At 54.7% G+C, this 19,450-nt stretch overlaps 2 protein-coding genes across 2 annotated transcripts in view; both read right to left on the bottom strand.

Annotated features, from left to right (window-relative positions):
• Window positions 1-523: 523 nt before the first annotated feature.
• TREX2 (three prime repair exonuclease 2) lies at window positions 524-2,229 on the bottom strand. The gene is made up of 2 exons (XM_072818292.1): window positions 2,091-2,229; window positions 524-1,604 (listed from the first exon to the last, which is right to left on the bottom strand). The coding sequence occupies exon 2, from the start codon at window positions 1,568-1,570 to the stop codon at window positions 860-862; it is 711 nt and encodes a 236-aa protein (XP_072674393.1). The 5' UTR covers window positions 1,571-1,604; window positions 2,091-2,229; the 3' UTR covers window positions 524-859.
• A 1,464-nt stretch (window positions 2,230-3,693) lies between these two features.
• Window positions 3,694-19,450, bottom strand: part of HAUS7 (HAUS augmin like complex subunit 7) — a 30,222-nt gene continuing 14,465 nt past the window's right edge. The window contains exons 5-10 of the mRNA XM_072818291.1: window positions 11,656-11,747; window positions 11,150-11,308; window positions 10,940-11,036; window positions 10,151-10,375; window positions 9,011-9,125; window positions 3,694-3,832 (exon numbers count right to left, since the gene is read on the bottom strand). Of these exons, the coding sequence (XP_072674392.1) occupies window positions 3,762-3,832; window positions 9,011-9,125; window positions 10,151-10,375; window positions 10,940-11,036; window positions 11,150-11,308; window positions 11,656-11,747 (759 nt within the window). The 3' untranslated portion in view covers window positions 3,694-3,761. The remainder of the gene's footprint in view (window positions 3,833-9,010; window positions 9,126-10,150; window positions 10,376-10,939; window positions 11,037-11,149; window positions 11,309-11,655; window positions 11,748-19,450) is intronic.

Here is a 19,450-nt window from a genome sequence, read left to right as displayed (position 1 = left end):
CTGAGCACGGCAGGAGCTGTCCTGCACTGCGTGCCCGCCTCCTTTCAGCCTGTTGCCACCTTGCAGAGCAGGGCCAGGTGCTCAGGAGAGGAAGGAGTGGCCCAGGGTCGGCAGGCCGTGCACCTAGACAGACGGACAGCTCTGAACGCACAGCACTCCGAGCCGAAAAGGCCAGAGCTGCCTGGCGGCTCTCTTCCAACTCCCTCCCAGGTGATTCCGCGTCCAGGGAGATGTCCCTAAGGCCCTGCTCACCAATTTTCGGGGCCTCTGGGATGACAACGCAGGGAGGGTACGATAACCGAGGCTACAGCAGACCAGTGACGGAGGAGGGCCGAGGCTCGGACCCACAGCCCCCGCCTGTCACCTCGGCCCAGCTGGTGAGCAACGGCCACTCACCCACCCACCGGGCTCACCGCCAGCAGAGGTCACAAGGGGACAGCCCCAGGGGCTCCGCTCCGGCCTGGCTCCCTGTCTGCCCCCTCTGGGCAGGGTGGACGGGTCAATTGGAAACTCAGCGGGTGAGTAGCCGTTGATAATAAATTTATTGTGAGGCCGAGTGAAGGGTGGAAGCTTGCAGCAGCAAACCACTAGAGCACAGTCCCGGGATGGAGCTGGGAGAAAGCTCTAGGGCTACAAGGTGAGACGGCCAGGGCCAGGAGAAGGCCTAGCAGGTGCACGGGCCCGGGGCTAGCTGGCTAAGGGGGCAGGGGCAGGGGCCGCGGGGCACTGGTCCGGTGCCAGCTCCGGACCGCAGAGCCTGACTGAAGGGTCAAACCGGGGCCGCCCACGGTGCTGGGAGTGGGCTTCATCCCCCGTCCCGCCCCCCCCCCAGGTGGTGGCATCACCCAGTCCCTGGCACTCAGGCTTCAACACTCGAGCCATCAGGTGGCACGTACATGGGCTCGATGTGGGCCCAGCTTCGGGCCCGCTCGTCTGCCCAGCCCAGCAGCTCAGCGGCGCGGTGCAGGAAGACCATGAGCAGGGTGTGCACGTCGCCCTCGGCCGAGTGGGCTGCACTGGGCTCTGCCCGGAAGTAGCGGCGGAACAGGCTGCCCAGGCTGTAGCCCTTGCAGCCCTGGGCCCGGGTGCCGTGGCTGTGGGCGCGGTCCAGGCTCCGCAGCGCGGGCAGCGTATCGAGGCACGTGGTGTCCGGGGGCAGGTGGGCGCCCAGGCGCCGCAGCTCCGTGCACAGCAGCGGGAAGTCGTAATCGAAGCCGTTGTGGGCCACGAGGCAGACGGGGCCCTCCTGGCGGCTCAGGAAGGCCTGCAGCGTCCGCACCACGGCGTGGTCGAAGCCGGCCTTCCGGCACCGCGCCAGGCTGTCGCTGCTCAGGCCGGTGATCTCGCTGGCCTTGGCGGTGAACGGGCGCTCCGGACTCATGCACAGCGTCAGCTTGTCCAGGACCCGGGGCACCACGGGGGCCCCGGACTCGTCGCGGTCCGGGTTCTCCAGGGACGAGCGGTGCACCGCAAACAGGGAGATCTCGGCCACCTCGGGATCTATATTGGGGAGCCCAGTGGCTTCCAGATCCAGGAAGACGAAAGTCTCGGCCCGGGGCGCCTCGGACATGGTGACGCGCTCACAGGGACAGCGAAGCCTAAAGCTGCCGGAGCAAGAGGCACAAGACCTGAAGGCCAAAGTGACGGGGATGCCCCCGTGGCCGACGCTCCAAGCCCTCTGTCCAGGGCCAGGCACCCTCTCCATCCTGTGCCCCAGTCTCTCCCCGGCCATTGTCACTACTACCAACTAGGAAACAGCACAAGGTAGCGCTCACGTGCCCAGACCCCGGCCCGGAGGCCTCTGCCACCCGCCTCCAGGGACGTGAGAGGCCAAGTGTGCCAGGTCCGTGTCACCAGGGACCTGGGGAGGTGGCAGCCCAGGACGGGAGCTCCGCTGACACCCCTTGGCTGGGAGCCTGCGGCACAGCACCCTGGGCCTGCAGCCCTGGGGCCGGCGTCGGGAAGCAGGCAGCCAAGCCTCCGCAGCCGGGCCTCCGCCGGCCTCCCCGGCACACAGGCGCTCTCCCCAACCTGGCCACCTGCGTCCGGGCTCCCGGCAGCTGTCCTCACCCACCCTGCTGCTGGCTTACCTGGGCGGGTGCTGGCCGGCTTCCTGGGCTGCTGGGCACCTGTCTCCACACAGGCTGCTCCAGGCGGCCTTTAATCAGCGGCCGCGGCCCGCCCCCAGCTGCCTGTTGGGCAATGAGGCCTAAGGCCGCAGGACCTGTGCAGCCGGCTCGCCGCCCCCTCGCTCACTCAGCTGCTGGGACACACGCCCCGTGTTTACAAATTGGGAAGCAGGCTCCTGGGCCACACGCAGGCTCCCCGCGAGCCGGGAGAAACGTGTTGTCACAGGCACGAGGAGGAAGTGAGAGCCTCCCACCCAGCCTTCCCTCCGAGCCTGACCGGGGCCAGGATGTAGCAGCCGAGCTAGGGCGACTCCCACCGGGGCAGAAGTCCCCTTCCCCAGGGCACAGCTCCACCGGGGTCACAAAGAACCAGGCTGCCCATCCCGAGGCTCCAGTGAGCTCGGGAGCGGGTGAGAGGTGCCTGCGGGATGGGACCTCGGTGTCGCCTCAGTGACCTCGGGCACCTTCCACGCGGCCTGGCGCACACATCTCACAGGCTCGTCCTCCACCAGGAAGGGGGAGATGGTATCTGCTTCACGGGGACAATGACCCATAATATCTAAGAGGCCTTTTGCAGAGGCTGCCGGGCCGGAGGAAGAGAGGCGAGGCCTGACTGGACTTGCCACATGGGCTCCGGCTGAGCCAATCCTGCCCCACCAAACGATGAAGGATGAGCAACGGGCGAGGTGGGGTGCGAGGTGCCTCCGCGGCGCCCCCGGCCCAGGAGCTTGGCAGTGGGAGTGAAGCCCACCCCTCAGGGCCCACACAAGAAAGCCCTCCCCGGCCAGAAGTAGGTGGTGTGCCCAAGGACCTGGTTCCGGAGCAAGAGCTCCCGGGTGCCCACAGGCCCAGCGTCCTGCCAGGGGCACAAGGAGGCAGCCCAGGCCCGCCTGTCCGGAGCACCCCGGGGAGGTGAAGGCACACGAGCAGGCCCCTCCTCACGCTCCCTTCCGCCTGCCCCTGGGCTGCCGGAGGCAGAGGCCCCGCCAGTTATGCCTGTTCCCGTGCTCGCGGGAGGTACTGGGTCACCCTGGGAAGTCCAGAGAGCAGCTTCCTGGACAACCAGTCGGGCCACTGGCAAGAACTTCCCAGGCCGGTGCGGGGGAGCCCTGAAGAGGCCGTGAACGTACGCCCCGGCCGCTGGGGCCCAGAGGGGCCAGTGCGGGTGGCTGGGCCGGGGGTCTGCAGGGAGGCCTCACGTGGGACCCCGAGGCCACTCACAATGGAGGCAGCAGGGGGGGCCTTCTGGGGCTTGGCATCGCCCACTCTGGGCAGGGGGAGGAACAGAAGCAACGGGAGCTGATGCGACGCAGACAGAGCGAAGACGGCCAGGGGTGGGGACACCCGGGACAGCAGGGAGCGAGCCCACAGCCAGGTGCGGCCCAGGATTTGGGGTGCCGGCACGGGAAGAAGGGCAGGCCGGGCGGTGGGGCGGCAGAGGAAGAGGCAGTCATGAGGCGGCTCCTCAGAACCCGAGCTTCCCTCTCGCCAGCTCTCCCCTGCACTCTCCCTCCTCCCTCCCGAGTTGCTGCGGAGGCAGAGGCGCAGGCAGGCGGTGTGGCCTCTCCTGCCGGCCCTGTGCCCCCCGCCCCCGCCACCTGGCGCTTCAGGGCCCAGCTGCCCGCTCGCAGACTACTCCACGCCTTTCTGCAGACTGTCACGGAAGACCTTGTATTTCTGAGTCAGTTCTTCCATTTTGCTGGCTGCAGAGGAAAAAAACAAAACAATAAAACAGCAAAGTGACCCCTAGTGCTCTCCAGCCCAGAAGAGGCCGCTCCCTCTCTGTCCCCCATCCCCCCACCCCCGCAGCCAAGCCTTCACTGGGTCTCGGGGCCCAGGCGGCCCTGCACCTGACCCTCGGCAGCCTAGGTGCCCAACTCCCACCGTGACCCACAAACTGCCGAGCAGGAGCTGCTCGGAGGTCTGGGAGCTGGTGGGTGCAGCTGGAAGGCCCCTGTGGGTGCCAGGCTGAGGTCCAGGCCAGGTCGCACTCACCAGGTCACGTCCATACCCACCCTGACCCTCACCGCAGAGCCCAGGAGCCGGGGGTTCTTCTGAGTGTGACCATGTGTTCAATACTGCTCAGACCGGTAACCCACTCACACGTGTGCATCAAGTGACATGGCCTCAGCTGTCCCTCACCCCTGCAGGCAACTGCCATGACCTGCTGCTGGGCTTTCAGGGCTGGCGGGGGAGGGGGGCACCTTAATTCGCACCTGCCCCGTGAGGTCCCCATTTCAGATAGGGACCACTCAGGGACTGTAGCTCACTCCACTCCCCCACCCTGCGTGCTCTGGGGTCTTCCAGCAGGTTCTCCTGGTAGTGGTGCCTTCACTTAAATACACACCTACCCCTCTGCCTCCAGCCTGTCTCCTCCCTTCCACGTGGCAAGGCCTTTAATTGACACTTGGCCCTGCCTGTCCAGAGGGTGACTCTGAGGCTCAGGAACCACGGGTGTGCCTTGGGGTGAAGAGCCCGGCCCCCACGACCCTCCCTGCTGGGGGCAGCTGACCGCACTCCCTGTCCTGATCACATTTCTCCACAGGTACAGTTTTCCTAGGTCCCTCTGGGCATCACTTGCCTTTCCCGAAACCTCACATTCTCCCAGCCTCCTCCGGGGGCTCCCCCAACGCTGGGTGCTCCCTCTGTTCCCACGTCACCCCATTGTCCTAGGTGCTCTCGGCTCAGTCTGGCTGCTGCTGGTTTGAGGCCGGAAGCCCTGGACCCTCTGAACATACGAGGCGTTTGCTTCTGGAGGCCGCGGTTGCTCTCTGGAAGCTTGGACCCCAGCACGCTTGGGGTCCTGTGTGATCCGCACGCCCATCGCTTCACGGGTCACCTCTGCCCTGTTTCCCTTCCTCCTCCGGAGGGCCCGCTAGCCACCCAGCTGGGCCCTCATTCTGTTTACCTGTCTCTCTTCTATTCTCACACAGCACTTGCCTGCTCCTGCGTCCTGCCCCCACAGAGCTCTTCCCCTTGCTTTTTGTCAGCATTTTGGCAACCACTTGTAACTGCGAAGGCTGTTGGCTTTTCTCTTTGCTGGTTTTTCAGTTTTCTAGGTTAAGGTGTGCTGGAAAGGTCTCTTCTCCGAATGACCCATTAGCTCTGCTTTTCCAGGTCTTTCTTCTCCCTTCCATGGTGCTGGGCCAGGCTGGGGACAGGAGGCCTGGGAAGCTGGGGTGCAGGTGGACTCTCCCAGCAGGAGCTCCGTGGGCGGGGAGGCAATGGAAGAAGCCTTCATGCCCCGGACCCCCATCCAGAAAAAGATGGCTTCGGCCAGGTGGCCAGCCAGGGGACTGGGTTTGCCATTCATTTCGGTCACTTTTTTTTATGAAAGAATGGGCAAGGGTCTCACTGGGTGCACCCCACCCCTCGTATGGACCCTCTGCTTCCAGCACCCTTGCTACGGCCCCCTCCCTGGGCCTGCCGCACCCTGCCACACACACCCCCCTCTTCTCTCTCGGGCTGTGGCTTCCCCCACCATTGCAGCCATCAGATGGCTACCATCCACCCCTCCGTGTTGGTGCTGTCAACTCCCCCCCCCCACCCTGACTCTCAGCACAGAGGGAAATGGGACTGCGCGTCCACCCAATTGAGATGGTGACTGGTGAGTGACGAAGGGACGAGCTGCCCACGCCATGTCACCGAGGCCCTCTCCAAGGCACAGGCCCAGCAGGTGCACCCAACCCCTCACTCAGGTCCCTCACTTCACAGGCAGTGATGTGCCACCAACACAGCGTGGCTACCAGCACACAGAACAGTGGCCCAGCTTCTTCTACCGGGAAGGGACACGCCACAGACACAGGGACCTTCCACAGTGGCCTGAAGAGGTCACAGAGGTCGAGGCCTTGGGTTTGTCAGGTGGGAACAGGGAAGGTGGGAGGGCTGTTCTGATGATGGGTCCTGGCCTGGAGTCGGCACGGACCGCTTCTCTGGTGTGTCTGCAGCCCAAGAACTCATCTCAAACAAAATCTGGAGGCTGCAGCGACAAGAGTCGAGCCCCAGGCCTGCCCCCCTGGTGCCTCCCACTGGGGGAGCGGGAGACACATAGTTTGGGTGTGTTAGCCCTGCCGGCAGGCCTGCAATCACAGGTGAGGCGGCATGCGGCGAAGGACACGAATGACCACTATTCTATGAATGATAGCATGGTTCGGAGCATTTTATTAACAGCAATTATCTTTAGTGGGGGGGGAGTCAGTGACAGTGGTGACTAAGATAAATGTTGGGACAAATTTTACAACGGATGATTCTGTGGCCGGCCAGTGAGGGAGAAGAGACTCCCGAGTGCCTGGTATACATGTGGCAAGTAGGTGTGCCAAGGCCAAGAGCAGCAAGAAGGTTGGCTGCCCGGGGAGAGGGCTGGCTGGGAAGTCCATGCACAGGGAGGACTGGGAGGACTCAGAGGCTCTGGGACCCAAAGCCACCCCTTGGTGGCGGGGGCGGGGGGGGGGGGGCCGGAGCTCAGGAGAAACTTTTACAGTCCAATGCTTTCTTTCACTGCTACTGCCTGAGGCTGGACAAGCTGGGGCTGGGGAAGAGGGCCGGGGAGTGAGATGTCCACAAGGGCTCCGAGTTCTCCCCACCCCGGCTGTCTAGCGGGCCACGGGCGCGCCCAGGCTGTGCCGACACCCCCGGGAGACCTGGCCAGGCCCCGAGGCTCGGAGCACGCAGGAAGTGCACGACAAGCAAGAGCTGTGCGCTGCCTGGCTGAGTGTGGATGAGAAATGAAGCTACCTGTCCAAGAAGTTCCACGAACTCCAGATGGGGTGAAGTCAAAGCAACCCACACCGAGGCAGATTATTACCTGACTGTCCAGAGCCACAGACCAAGAGGATCTCTATGACATCGACCGCCAGTTTCACATCGCCGGCTACTGTGGCCCACAAAGCCTAACTTTATTATCTGGCTCTACACCAGACAAGTTTGCCACTGTCAGCTACGCGGCGATGACAACGAACAAATGACAGATACACTCGTGGGAGATGAAGCTGCTGACAGAAAGAGACGTGGGGCTTTCTAGGTTTGCTAGCACATTCTCTCTCTCTTGACCTGGGTCATGGTTAGACAAGTAGTCACTTTAAAATCACTTCAATTGGGGATGCCTGGATGGCTCAGCGGTTAAGCTCTGCTGTCATGATCAGGGCGTGATCCTGGAGTTCAGGGATCGAGTCCCACGTCGGGCTCCCTGCATAGAGCCTGCTTCTCCCTCTGCCTGTGTCTCTGCCTCTCTCTCTCTCTCTGTGTGTGTGTGTGTGTGTGTGTGTCTCGTGAATAAATAAATAAAATCTTTAAAAGACAAATAAATAAGAATAAAATCACTTCAATTGGAATAAAGGGGGTTGGCCAGAGCCCAGGGAAAATAAGCAACTGTTTTCTATTTCTCTTCCTGTGAACTGAGGTTCCTAACTGAACAGTATTATTTGTATAAAAAAGACCTTCTCCGAATGCATATTTCTGTAATAAAACAATAAACTCATTCAGAAAAAAAAGTTTAATTGAGACTACTTGCAGATACAATTTGCCACATCCAGTAACAGAAATGTCAGAAGGGTCTGACCTAGCACTGACCAGACAGACAGACCCAGCGTGGCCTCAGACACAAATGCTGACGGGCCACACCACCATGACGCCGGGAGCCCCGTCCTCAGGACACAGTCTAAACTGGGAACACTAATTGAACACCAATAAAACTATTCTTTTAAATAAAAATAAATAAATAAAACATAACCTGTTGGTGGATTGAATGAATGAATGAATGAATGAATGAAGAAAGAAAGAAAGAAAGAAAGAAAGAAAGAAAGAAAGAAAGAAAGAAAGGAACATGCTTTACGTCTAAATGTGTTTCCTGCATCTCTTGGCAAGCTTGCCCGGGGGAGAGGGGTGGCTTACCTAAGTGACCCAGGCTCATGAGGGAGCATCCGCAGAACACGGAGCGGGGTAGAGAAACCACACCGCCTCTGACTCCCGCACAGAGTAAACCAGTGCCCACGTCCCAGCTCGCTTCCCACAAGGGGGTCTTCGACACTCCTGTCCTTTACAAAGGTGACATGATCCTGCACTTTCCCTTTAACCTTCTGCAGTGTGCAGTCAGTCCTTCTTGTCTTCGAAACCGACTTTTGCAATAACAATGACCCCACCATACACACGTACCCTTATTTACCCAAGCTCTACCCAATGGTAAAACTGGATTGCTTCCATTTTCTACTACTGTGAATCGGGCCAAGCACCATGCGTAACAGTAAAAAGCTGAGAATGACCTACAGGCTGGATAATAGGAAATGTCAAACAAATTATGGCAAATACCTGAGTAGAAGAGTGTTTGATAATTAAAAACCTCACTTCCAGAACATGCAAAAATACTTCTAACATTCTTTTAAGTAACATCCACACCCCTCAACGTGGAGCTTGAGCTGATGACCTCAAGGCCAAGGGTCGCATTCTCTCTACTAAGCCAGCCAGGCGCCTCAGGAAAATGCTTATGATGTGGTCCCAGGGAAAGAACATAACATAAAAGTGTAAATGTGTTCAGATTACGCTTACACAGAGAAATAAAAAACGATGAGAGGCAAAAATATTAAAATAGAGCTAAATAGACCAAAATATGAACATCAACCATCTCTGAGTTATCCCAACTTCCCACAAATAATATTTTTATATTATAATCTGTAGAAAGCAATTTTTTTTAAGGGAAGAAAAACCTTATGCGTCAGAAGAAGAAAGTCAGGGACGGTCCCCAGACACTCCCCAAATGCTGCTCAAGCAAGAAGGAGCTGTGTGTGAGGCCAGCACTCGGCCAAAGTACACTGGCACAGCCCTGTGTGGCACAGCCCTATGCGCCGGCATGCGGGTGGGCATAGCCCCAGGAAGCGGCACCCACGTACCTAGACTCATGATGGAGTTGCTGCTGCCCCAACACATCTGCTCGCCCTGCTGCTGCTCCACCATCTGCACGGCATTTGCCGAGGTGTCAGTGACCTCCGTGACCGCTTTCAACAGCTGGGAGGAAAGGTGAGAGGGAGGCATGAAATGCTGGTGGTCTGATCCCGCTTCCCACCCAGGGTCACGTGGGACACATGCTCTTCCCAAGACCCTCGAGCATGTGGCATCAACCCGCAAGACGGACAGCCTGGGGTGAGGACAGGACTCCCGGCCAGCTGGGGAGTCACCAACCAGAGTTCCCCATGGTTGGTCCCTTCCTCCAGGCCCAGTGCAGTGGGAAAATCAATGTCCCAAGATTTAAAGGCGGGGGGGGGGGCTTCCTGATGAGAAGGGAATGTATCCTATCCTGCCCTGTTGGCAGAACTGCGAAGGACAGGCCCGTCAGAGGTCTGGAAGTCTAGGAGTCTCTGTGTTAGACAACCAAGCCAGGGCCTGCTTCAGCAGCACTTAAACTAAAATAGGGGGAAACCGAGACAAATGTCATGGAGGCCATGAGTCAATGTCCGAGTTGCACGTGTGGCACGTGTGGCACGTGTGGCACGTGTGGCAGGTGCACTCATAATCCTAAGCAACCCAGGGTTTTAGGTTGGACTCTAGGGATCTGACACGTGAACAACAAAATGAGTAAGTCAATATTTATGTAGTCAGCTCAGCAGCGTGAGACCACTTTTTCCTATCTGTCTGAGCTGGGTCAAGAGCACAGCCAGCCAAACATCTGGCTGGCTGGCTGGCGTCGTTCCTGGTTGCACACCAGAATAAAGAGGCCATGATACATCTGTGCGTACTGTGAAGACAGCGACCCCAGTATGGAGACCAAAGCCAGAGGCAGGGACGAGGGTCCCACACGGTCAAGCAGGACCCAGCGTGGGCAGGACATGGGCCTCTTCTGGGCCTGGGGGCTTGGCTCAGCTAAGAGCCCCCTGAAGGGGAGCGGGGCTGTCAGGAGACATCCCTGGCAGTCCTCATCCCTCCCGGGCACCAGGAGAAGCGCCTTCTCCACCCGCCCCAGGCCTGTGCCAAGCCCGTCCCAGCCCCCTGTGGCAGTGGCCGCTGGGAGGAGGGGAGGAAAGGCTGGTTTTTACCTGGCTGCACGAAGTCAGAGTCTGGTACACGGCCTGGATGATGGGGCCACACGGGTGCAGGTAGGGGCCCGGACGCTGGCAGCACTCGCCCAGCTCGTCATCGTACACTTGCAGAAAAGCCACAACCAGCTGGTGGAAGTCGGAGATGACCAGGCGCAGCTTTTGGTCCAGGGTGCTGGTGTCGGCCCCACTCACAGCAGCTCCTTGCTTCTGCTGCGCAAAGCACTGCAAAGCCAGAGGCGGAGGGGCCCTTGAGGCTGCCCCGCCTGGCCCCGGGCCACCGAGGCTCGCCCCGCATCGTACAGAAAACCAGACGCAAAAAAGAGCAGCTTGGTTTTGAGCAAAGCCGCCTGGCTTCCCCACCAGCCTCAGCCCCCCCACAGCGGCCGGTGTGGGCCTCAGTCTCCCCCTTGAGAAAAGAAGGCCAGGCCAAGGGCTGCTGGGAAGGCCACATGTAAGAAAGCACATGGAAGCCCAGACCCCAGGGCCTGGTGCACAGCCCGCAGGAGGGGGATCCTCTCCATTCTTCAGAACGCCTCCCCACAGCTGCCCAAGGTTTGTCTGCCTCTCCCCTTCACATGCATTGAGCATCCACACCATTCTAGAACCCACTGAGCCCTGGGCATATACCACCTCCCTTAAGCCTCACAACACATCTATTGTAAAGATGGGGCACCCGAGGCTGGGGAAGTGATATTCCTTGCCCTAAGACACACAGTGGGGGGCCTCTCCAGTCAGGCCCTCACCCACTCCCAAGCTTCACGGCCCCCAGAAGCTGGCACCCCTCACCTCTACCCTGAGCGTCTGCAGCTTGGCAACACTCTCCTGAAGCTGCCTGGCCAGCTCCATCACCTTCTCCTCCTCCAACTCCACAGAGGGGCGGGCCCTGCAGGGAAAGAGAGGATCCAGGCAGCTCTGTGCCACGGCAGGCATCGGGGCCCCCACAGGCCCCCCGTGGAAGGGCCGGTCTCGGGTGACAGAGCCAAGGCGGACACGTACCTCTGCCAGTCATCGCTCTGCTGCTCAAGGAGGGGCTGCACATCCACGGGCCACGGGTCACACTCTGGGCTCAGGAGCGTCTGCAGGCATGGGCTGGATAGGACCTCCCCCAGCAGCGCCTCGTTCTTCTCTCTGGTGTCCTCCAAGTGCTCCTTCGCACTGCCAAGGCAGCCCCGAGGCCATGGTGTCACTGGCCAGAGCATGGCCGCCAGGGACCGGCCGGCAGACTGCCTGAGACCTCGGGCCAAGGGAGCCCTCAGCCCCTGGGGGAGACCGAAAGGGCAAAACGACACCAGGCATACAGGCCAGGAGACAGTGTCTCCCCCATCCCCCGTCCCTGCCCTGCCTTAGCAGCCGGGACCGAGCCCCTCGCCTTGGAGAGCCCGCCTGCCTGCAGGGACAGCACCGGTGCCACCTGCCGCAGTTGGCACTGCACCTTCAGGGGCGATGACCTCCCTGGGCTCGCCCGCCAGCCATCCTGGGAAGGGCCCATCCCGAGCCTTTACCTGGAGCAGCTGGCGCCTCCGACGTTCAGGCTCCGCACCGCATCCAGCAGCTGGTCCATGAGTTGCAACTGCTTCTGGGCGCAGGCCCGGCCCTGGGCAGGGAAGAGCGTGGCGCTCACTAGCCGGCCAGGCCGGGGGGCCCCCGCCCCGCACCTGCCCTGCTGGGGCCCCTGCAAAGGAGTGCTTGGGACTGGCCTGGGTTGTGATGGTGCCGGGGACCACGCTCTGGCCAGCGCTGTAGAAATATCCAGAGTGTTGAAGGCACGACACAGCCTGCGGGGGACCTGATGGTAGTCTACTCCTCAGGAACACCTCCGGGAGAAGCTTATTCTCCTTGGCAAATCGTCCACCCCAGGCAGGGGAGGCCCGTGACGACCTTGGTCCTCACAGGAAGAACAGCTGGCCAGACTTCCCAGCGGACATAGTCCCCACCCCGAGGGCAACTGGGATCCCCGACAGGGACCCACCTGGCCTGGAGCTCAGGGCTTCAGGGAGGGGGAGGCTGACCACCGATCCTCCGGACCCAAACCCTGACAACCGGAGCGGCCTGGCCTGCTCCAGAGAGCCCCGTGTGAGCAGTGGAATCAAGGGGAACGCTGAGCCTGCCTCTCCCTTTTAGGTCCCCGCTGCCCCTCGCCCTGACACGCCTACTATTCTGAGGAACGCCCCGGAATGATCTGCACAGCCAGCATCACCACAGATTCCTCCAAGTGTCTGCACTTGAGGTGGGCAAGGGAGGCTCGGGCTGTGGTGGCGTTTCGGGCTAGGCAGCCCTGGGGGGGGCAGCAGATGTGGGGCCGGGGGCGTGCTCGGCTCTCGCGTTTGCAGCCCAGCTCCCTGCCCTTGGGCTCCGGGCCTCTGGGCTACAGCCGCCTGGCACTGCCCTGCAAGCCTGCTCGGGGCCATGGAGCCACGTCAAAGGGCCGGCGACTCTGGAAGCTCCTCCGAGTAAAACTGGCTACTTGGGCCTGATTACTACGTCGTTGACTCATTCTCCCCATCTGCCCAAGTGACACTGTCTGAGTGACACGCATGAGGGTGGCCTGAGGGTATAGGTGGGGGTGGGTGGGACACCGTCCAGACAGCAGACAGCCAAGACAGAAACACGACCGCAAGTATGGCTCGGGGTCTCCCAGAGCCTTGAGCAGTGGCCAGGCCTGGGACACCCAACCTGCTCCCCTTCCTCTGCACAGCCCTGACTCTCAGAGACCCCCGGTGCCCAGGAAAGGATAGGTGTCCCGCTCAGGGCTGTGCCAGCCTGGGGTAGGGCTGGGACCGTGGTGCTAAGCGCACCAGTGATCCTTTTTAAGTGGCCAGTGCAGTGGTTATTAGGACAGCCACAGAGCCGTGCAGCCACTGCCACCAGGGAAGTTCAGGACATTACCATCACTCCCAAAAGCACGTCTGTCCCCTCCAGCAGTCACTCCCCACACCCCCTGCCCCAGCCCCTGGCACCCACTGATCGCTCTTCTGTGTCTATGGATTTGCCTCTTCTGGACATTTCCTAGAAATGGAATCTCACGTATGGGGTCTCTTGTGAGCGGCTCCCTTTGCTCAGCATGCTTTCAAGGTTCCTCTAGGCTGCAGCACAGGTCAGTAGTTTGTCCTTTATTACTGCTAGTTTATTCACTCACCACCTAAGGGGAATCGAGGGTTTTTTTTTTTTCCTATTTTGTGGCTCTTATTCAGTATTTCCTGTTCATGTCCAAGTTTCTGTGTGGACATCCATTCTCCCGGCCCTAGAGCCAGGAATGGCTGGTCGTGCGGGAACTCTAGGGTTTGTCCTTCCGAGGAGCCACCAGACCACAGTGGCTACACCAGCAGCAAGGTGCGACGGCCCCAGGGTCTGCCCAGCCCAGGGTGCAGGAAAGGGGAGCTCATCAACATTGCGACTTGCCTTTCCCTGACGACTCATAATGGTGAGCATGCTTGCGTGGGCTCCCTGGCCATTTGCTCATATTTTTGGAGAAATGTATTCAGATCCTCTGCCCATTTCTGAGTTGGGTTACTTGCTATTTTCTTACTGAGTTCTAAGAGTTCTTTATGTATACATTCTGGATACTAGATCCTTGTCAGATCCACGGATGACAAAGACTCTTTCATTCTGTGCATTCTCTTCACTCTCTTGATGTCCTCTGAAACACCAAAGGAGGGGCACCCGGGTGGCTCAGTTGAGCATCTGCCTTTGGCTCAGGTCGTGATCCCGGGGTCCTGGGATCGAGTTCTGCATCGGCCTCCCCACAGGGAGCCTGCTTCTCCCTCCGCCTGTGTCTCTGCCTCTCTCTCTCTCTCTGTGTTTCTCATGAGTAAATGAATAAAATCTTTTTTAAAAAAAGTTGCTCATTTTAGTGAAGTCTAATTGATCTATTTTTTTTTCTTTACTAGTCCTTTTGGTATCAAAGTAGATTTTTTAAAGGCATTGTGAACTCATGCATTAGAATTCACACAAAGGTCCTCAGTCTACCACAGTCACTGTACTTACAACGCATGATACACCATGCGCACAATGTCCTCTCTTTGGCCAATGAGGGCTTCTCTCACTAGCTGGCTCCTTCAGATGTACCTGTTCTCTCGTGTACAAGCCATTCCAGACTCAATTGCTACATTTCCTGTCTCAGGCCTGTCTTACAATTGGAGTGTCATTGTCTTTGGCCTTTTAAGAGGACAAAGCAAGGACATACACAGATATTCCTGCACTGTTTTTTAAGTGAAAATAAACAGTAACAATTCACACTGATATTCCCAATCCAAATTCCAGACTACAGGGTTTGACCAAACCTAATAATATTACACCAGTATCTCCTTTCCCCCATGCCCCAACTCCCAGCTCTCAATAATACCAACATAAATAATTCTTCTGTATTTATTCTGTATTCCATAAAAAGGAATGGAGTACTGATCCATGTTCCATCATGAATGACCCTTGAAAATATTGTGCCTAGGGGGACCTGGGTGGCTCAGTTGGTTAAACAACTGCATTCAGTTCAGGTCATGGTCCCAAGGTCATGGGATGGAGCCCCATGTCAGGCTCCCTGCTCAGCCAGGAGTCTGCTTATCCTTCGTCCTCTCTTCTTCCTCTCCCCCTCTTCTACTACTCTCCATGCCTTTCCACCACTCATGCTCTCTCAAATAAATAAAATCTTTAAAAAAAATATTGTGCTAAGTGAAGAAGCCATTACAAAAGGCCATATACTGTATGACTCCACTTATATGAAATAGAGACAGGAGAATAGTGGGTACCAGGGCCTGTGGATAATGGGGAGTGACAGCTTAATGACCACAGGATCCCCTTTTAGGGTGATTAAAATGTTCTGGGACTAGATAGATATACTTAGTGCTGCTTACTGCACACTTAAAAATAGTTCAGATGGGGAACTTTATGTGTATTTTACCACAACAAAAATAATATATTTTTAAAAAGAACCCTTTGGAGACTGCTGGGATTTTTTTAATGGTTAAAATGGTAAATACTTGGGCACCTGGATGGCTCAGTCACTTAAGCATCTGCCTTTGGCTTAGATCATGATCCCAGGGTCCTGGGATCAAGTCTTCCATTGAGCTCCCCACTGCTTCTCCCTCTCCCCCTACCCTCCTCCGCTTGTGCTTTCTCTCTCTCTCAAATAAGAGGTAAATTATTTTTCAAAAAGGTAAATATTGGGCAGCCCCAATGGCCCAGCAGTTTGGCGCCGTCTTTAGCCCAGGGTATGATCCTGGAGACCCGGGATCGAGTCCCACGTCAGGCTCCCTGCATGGAGCCTGCTTCTCCCTCTGCCTGTGTCTCTGCGCGCCTCTCTCTCTCTCTCTCTCTCTCTCTCGAATAAATAAAATCTTCTTTTAAAAAAAATGTAAATATTATGCTATGTGCATTTTACCACAATGAAAAAAATCCTTACAGATAAAAAGGGAGGGGTTACAGATCCATGGAAGCCAGAGGGACCAGGTTTCTCCTCCCACATGACAGAAAGCATGTGGCAGGTGTCTATAGTCTTGGAAGGGCTTTTCTCTCTCCCTGTGCTCTATGGCCCCAGACACCAGGCAACACCATGTCAAGGGGGGGCAGCAGCAACAAAAGCGGCTGATAACAGAAAACCACTCTGGGAGCAGGGAACCTTCCTCTGCATTCAGTGGAGCTATGAGGGGGGCCAAACCGTGTTACTGCTTCTTCCACTCTGTCCTCCCACCACTGTGGTACACTCACAGAAGTGGGTGGTTTATGGCTGCAGGACAGCAGAGGCTGGCTCTTTCCTCAGGAGCCAGACAGTATCAAAGAGATGACAGGGAAGGAAGATCTAGGGAAAGTGACCCTATAAATCTGTTTACGAATGCCTAGGCTCATCCCCACCCATGCAGGGGTAGATCTGATCTTGAGGAGCATACGGAAGCATGATTACAGGGGAGGGACCAAGAGCCAGGTCCCAGGCTGAGCATCGGGGGGTACAGACACAGGACAGGCTGGAATAGCAGCACACAGGCCGCGGAAACCGAGCTGACACTGGCTGGAACCGCAGGCCAGGGAAGGAGGCAGAACGTGCAGCTCGAACCTAAGAAGGTCAAGTTCCTGCACAAACACAAATACCAACACTCTCCATAAAATCTCATAAGGCCCAGAGTCAAAGTCAGAGGCAGAATGTCCAGGATGCAATCCAAAATTACTTGGCTCCATGAAGAAAACCGTGAAAACCTCAATTTGCGTGACAAAACACAATCAACAGATACCAATCACAAGATGGTACAGATGTTGGAATTACTTGACAAATTTAAAGCAGTCATAAAAATGCTAAATAAGTAATCATGAACAATCCTGAAACAAAAAATAGAAAACAGCAAAGAAAAAAAATTGTTTAAAACAGGAAATATCTTTTTGAGCTGGAAAACAGAATAACTGAAATAAAAATTTCACTTATGGGCCAAACAACAGAATGGGGGGACAGAGGCAAGAGTCAGTGAATTTGAAAACAGATTAATAGCAACCTTCCACTGTGAGCAACAGAGAGGAAAAAAAGCATTGAAAAAAATCAAGAGCATCATGGACCTGTGTACCATAATAAAAGGTCTAACACATGTGTCATAGGAGTCCCAAAAAGAGGGGAGAAAACTGTGTGAGCTGAAAAAAAAAATATTTGAAAGTACAATGGCTGAAAACTGCCCAATTTAGAAAAACACACAAATTTACAGATTTGAGAAACTGAGAGAATCCAAACAGGACAAACCCAAAGAAATATTCCACAAACACATAATCAAACTGCTGAAAACGAATGACAAAGAAAAACTCTCAAAGCAGCAGGAGAAAAACAATGTATGACCCATAGGGAAAAAATTATTCAAATGATTGCAGATTACTCATTGAAACTGGTAAAGAAAGAAGAATCGCAAACCCAGAATTCTGTATCAGTAAAGCTATACACCAAAAATAAAGGGGAACTGTACATACCCAAATAAATGGACTCTAAGAGAATTTGGACCCAGCAGACTGAAAAAATTGCTGAAGGCTATCCTTCAGACAGAAGTGAAATAATACCAGAAACAAACTTGGAATAACTCAAAGGAAGAATACAGGACAAAACCACATAATCAACTCAGTAGATACAGAGAAAGCATTTACAAAATTCAACACCCTCTTGTCATAAAAACATTTATCAAGTAGGAATAGAACAGACCACCCTCAACCTGATAAAGGGTTATCTATAAAAAATTCACAGTTAGGGATCCCTGGGTGGCTCAGTGGTTGAGCATCTGCCTTTGGCCCAGGGCATGATCCTGGAGACCCGGGATCGAGTCCCACGTCGGGCTCCCTGCATGGAGCCTGTGTCTCTGCCTCTCTCTCTCTCTCTCTCTCTCTCTCTCTCTCTCTCTCTCTTCTCTGTGTGTGTGTGTCTTTCGTGAATAAATAAATAAAATCTTAAAAAAATTCACAGTTAACATCATACTCAGTGAAGATCAAATGCTTTCCTCCTAAAATCAGGAACAAGGCAAGGATGCCTACTCTTACCACTTCTATTCAACACTGTGCTGGAGATGTTGTCCGGACCAATTATACAAGAACAAGAAATTAAAACATGCAAATTGAAAAGGCAGACACAAAACTATCTCTATTTGTAAATGACACAACCTCATATATAGAAAATCCTAAAGAATCTACTAAAAAAATCATTAGAACTAATAAACAAGTTTAGCAATCTGACAGGAAACAAGAGCAATATCCAAAAGTTAATTGTATTCCTACACACTTGCAATGAGTAATACAAAGATGAAATTAAGAAAATTCCAGGGGGAGTGGTAAGATGGTGTAGGAGTAGGGCGATCCTAAGCCTGCCTCCTCACTAGAACACAGCTAGATAAAGATCAGATCATTCTGAACACCCACAAAATCGATCAGAAGTCTTGGAGAACGAAGCTGCACAACTAGAAACCAGGAAAACAACCCGTGGAATTTTCTCATAAAAAGCAGACCAAAGCACACGTAGGATCTAGCTTCTGAGACATATTTTATTTTATCTTACGTTATTTTTTACTTTTTATTTTTTCTTATTATTTCTTTTTTTTCTTCCTCCAAAATGACAAGATTGAGGAATTCACCCCCCAAAAAAGAACAGGAAGAAATAACAGCCAGAAATTTAATCAATGCAGATGAGTAAAATGTCTGAACTATCATTTAAAACAACAATTATAAGGATATTAGCTGGATTTGAAAAAGCATAGAAGACAATAGAGAATCCTCGACTGTAGGGATAAAAGAACTAAAATCTAGTCATGCCAAAATTTAAAAATGTTACAACCAACACAGTCTCAAATGGAGGCCACAAAAATGAGGATGAACAAATCAAATGAGCAAATTAGTGATCTAGAAGATAAAATGATGGAAAATAATGAAGCTGAAAAGAAGAGGGAAAGAAAACTGTTAGACCACGAAGAGAGACTGAGGGAACTCAGCAATCCCATAAAGGGAAATAATATCCGTATTATAAGAGCTCCAGAAGATGAAGAGCAGGAGAAAGGGGCAGAAGGTTTATTTGAACAAATTATAGCTGAGAACTTCCTTAATCTGGGAAAGGAAACAGGCACTCCAGTGCAGGAGGCACAGAGAAACTCCCTCAAAATCAACAAAAATAGATCAATACCTTGACATAGTGAAGCTTGCAAATTATAAATATAAAGAGAAAATCCTGAAAACAGCTCAGGACAAGAGGTCCTTAACCTTCAAGGGTAGACACATAGGGCTGGCAGCAGGCCTGTCCACAGGGACCTGGGATAGGCCAGAAAGGACTAGCATGATAGATCCAACATGCTAAATGGGAAAAATATGCAGCTGAGAATACTTTCTCCAGCAAGGCTGTCATTCAGAATAGAAGGAGAGATCAAGAGTTTCCAGGACGAACAAAAACTAAAGGAATTTGTGATCACTAAAGCCGCCTCACAAGAAATACTAAAGGGGATTTTTTTTTTAAAGGGGATTCTATAAGCGGAGAGAGAGAACCCAAAAGTAACACAGACCAGAAGGGAATAGAGAGAATCTACAGAAACAGTGTATAGGTAATACAATGGCACTAAATTAATATCTTTCAATAATTACTCTGAATGTAAATGGGCTAAATGCTCCAAACACAAGACATAGGGTATCAGATTGGATTAAAAAAAAAAAAAGACCCGCTGATATGATGCTTATAAGAGACTCATTTTATTTTTTTTTTGAGACTCATTTTAGACCTAAAGATACCTCCAGATTGAAAGCAAGGGGGTGGAGAACTATTTATCGTGCTACTGGACACGAAAAGAAAGCTGGGGTAGCAATCCTTAT

Source organism: Canis lupus, chromosome X (assembly GCF_048164855.1).
Source record: "Canis lupus baileyi chromosome X, mCanLup2.hap1, whole genome shotgun sequence".
Taxonomy (NCBI): domain Eukaryota; kingdom Metazoa; phylum Chordata; class Mammalia; order Carnivora; family Canidae; genus Canis; species Canis lupus.
The sequence above is the reverse complement of the archived record's forward strand: the minus strand, read 5'-3'. Positions and strand labels throughout refer to the sequence as shown.

Coding starts and splice junctions, on each gene's coding strand:
- TREX2 (XM_072818292.1), bottom strand. CDS start 1,570: ATGTCCGAGGCGCCCCGGGCCGAGACTTTCGTCTTCCTGGATCTGGAA.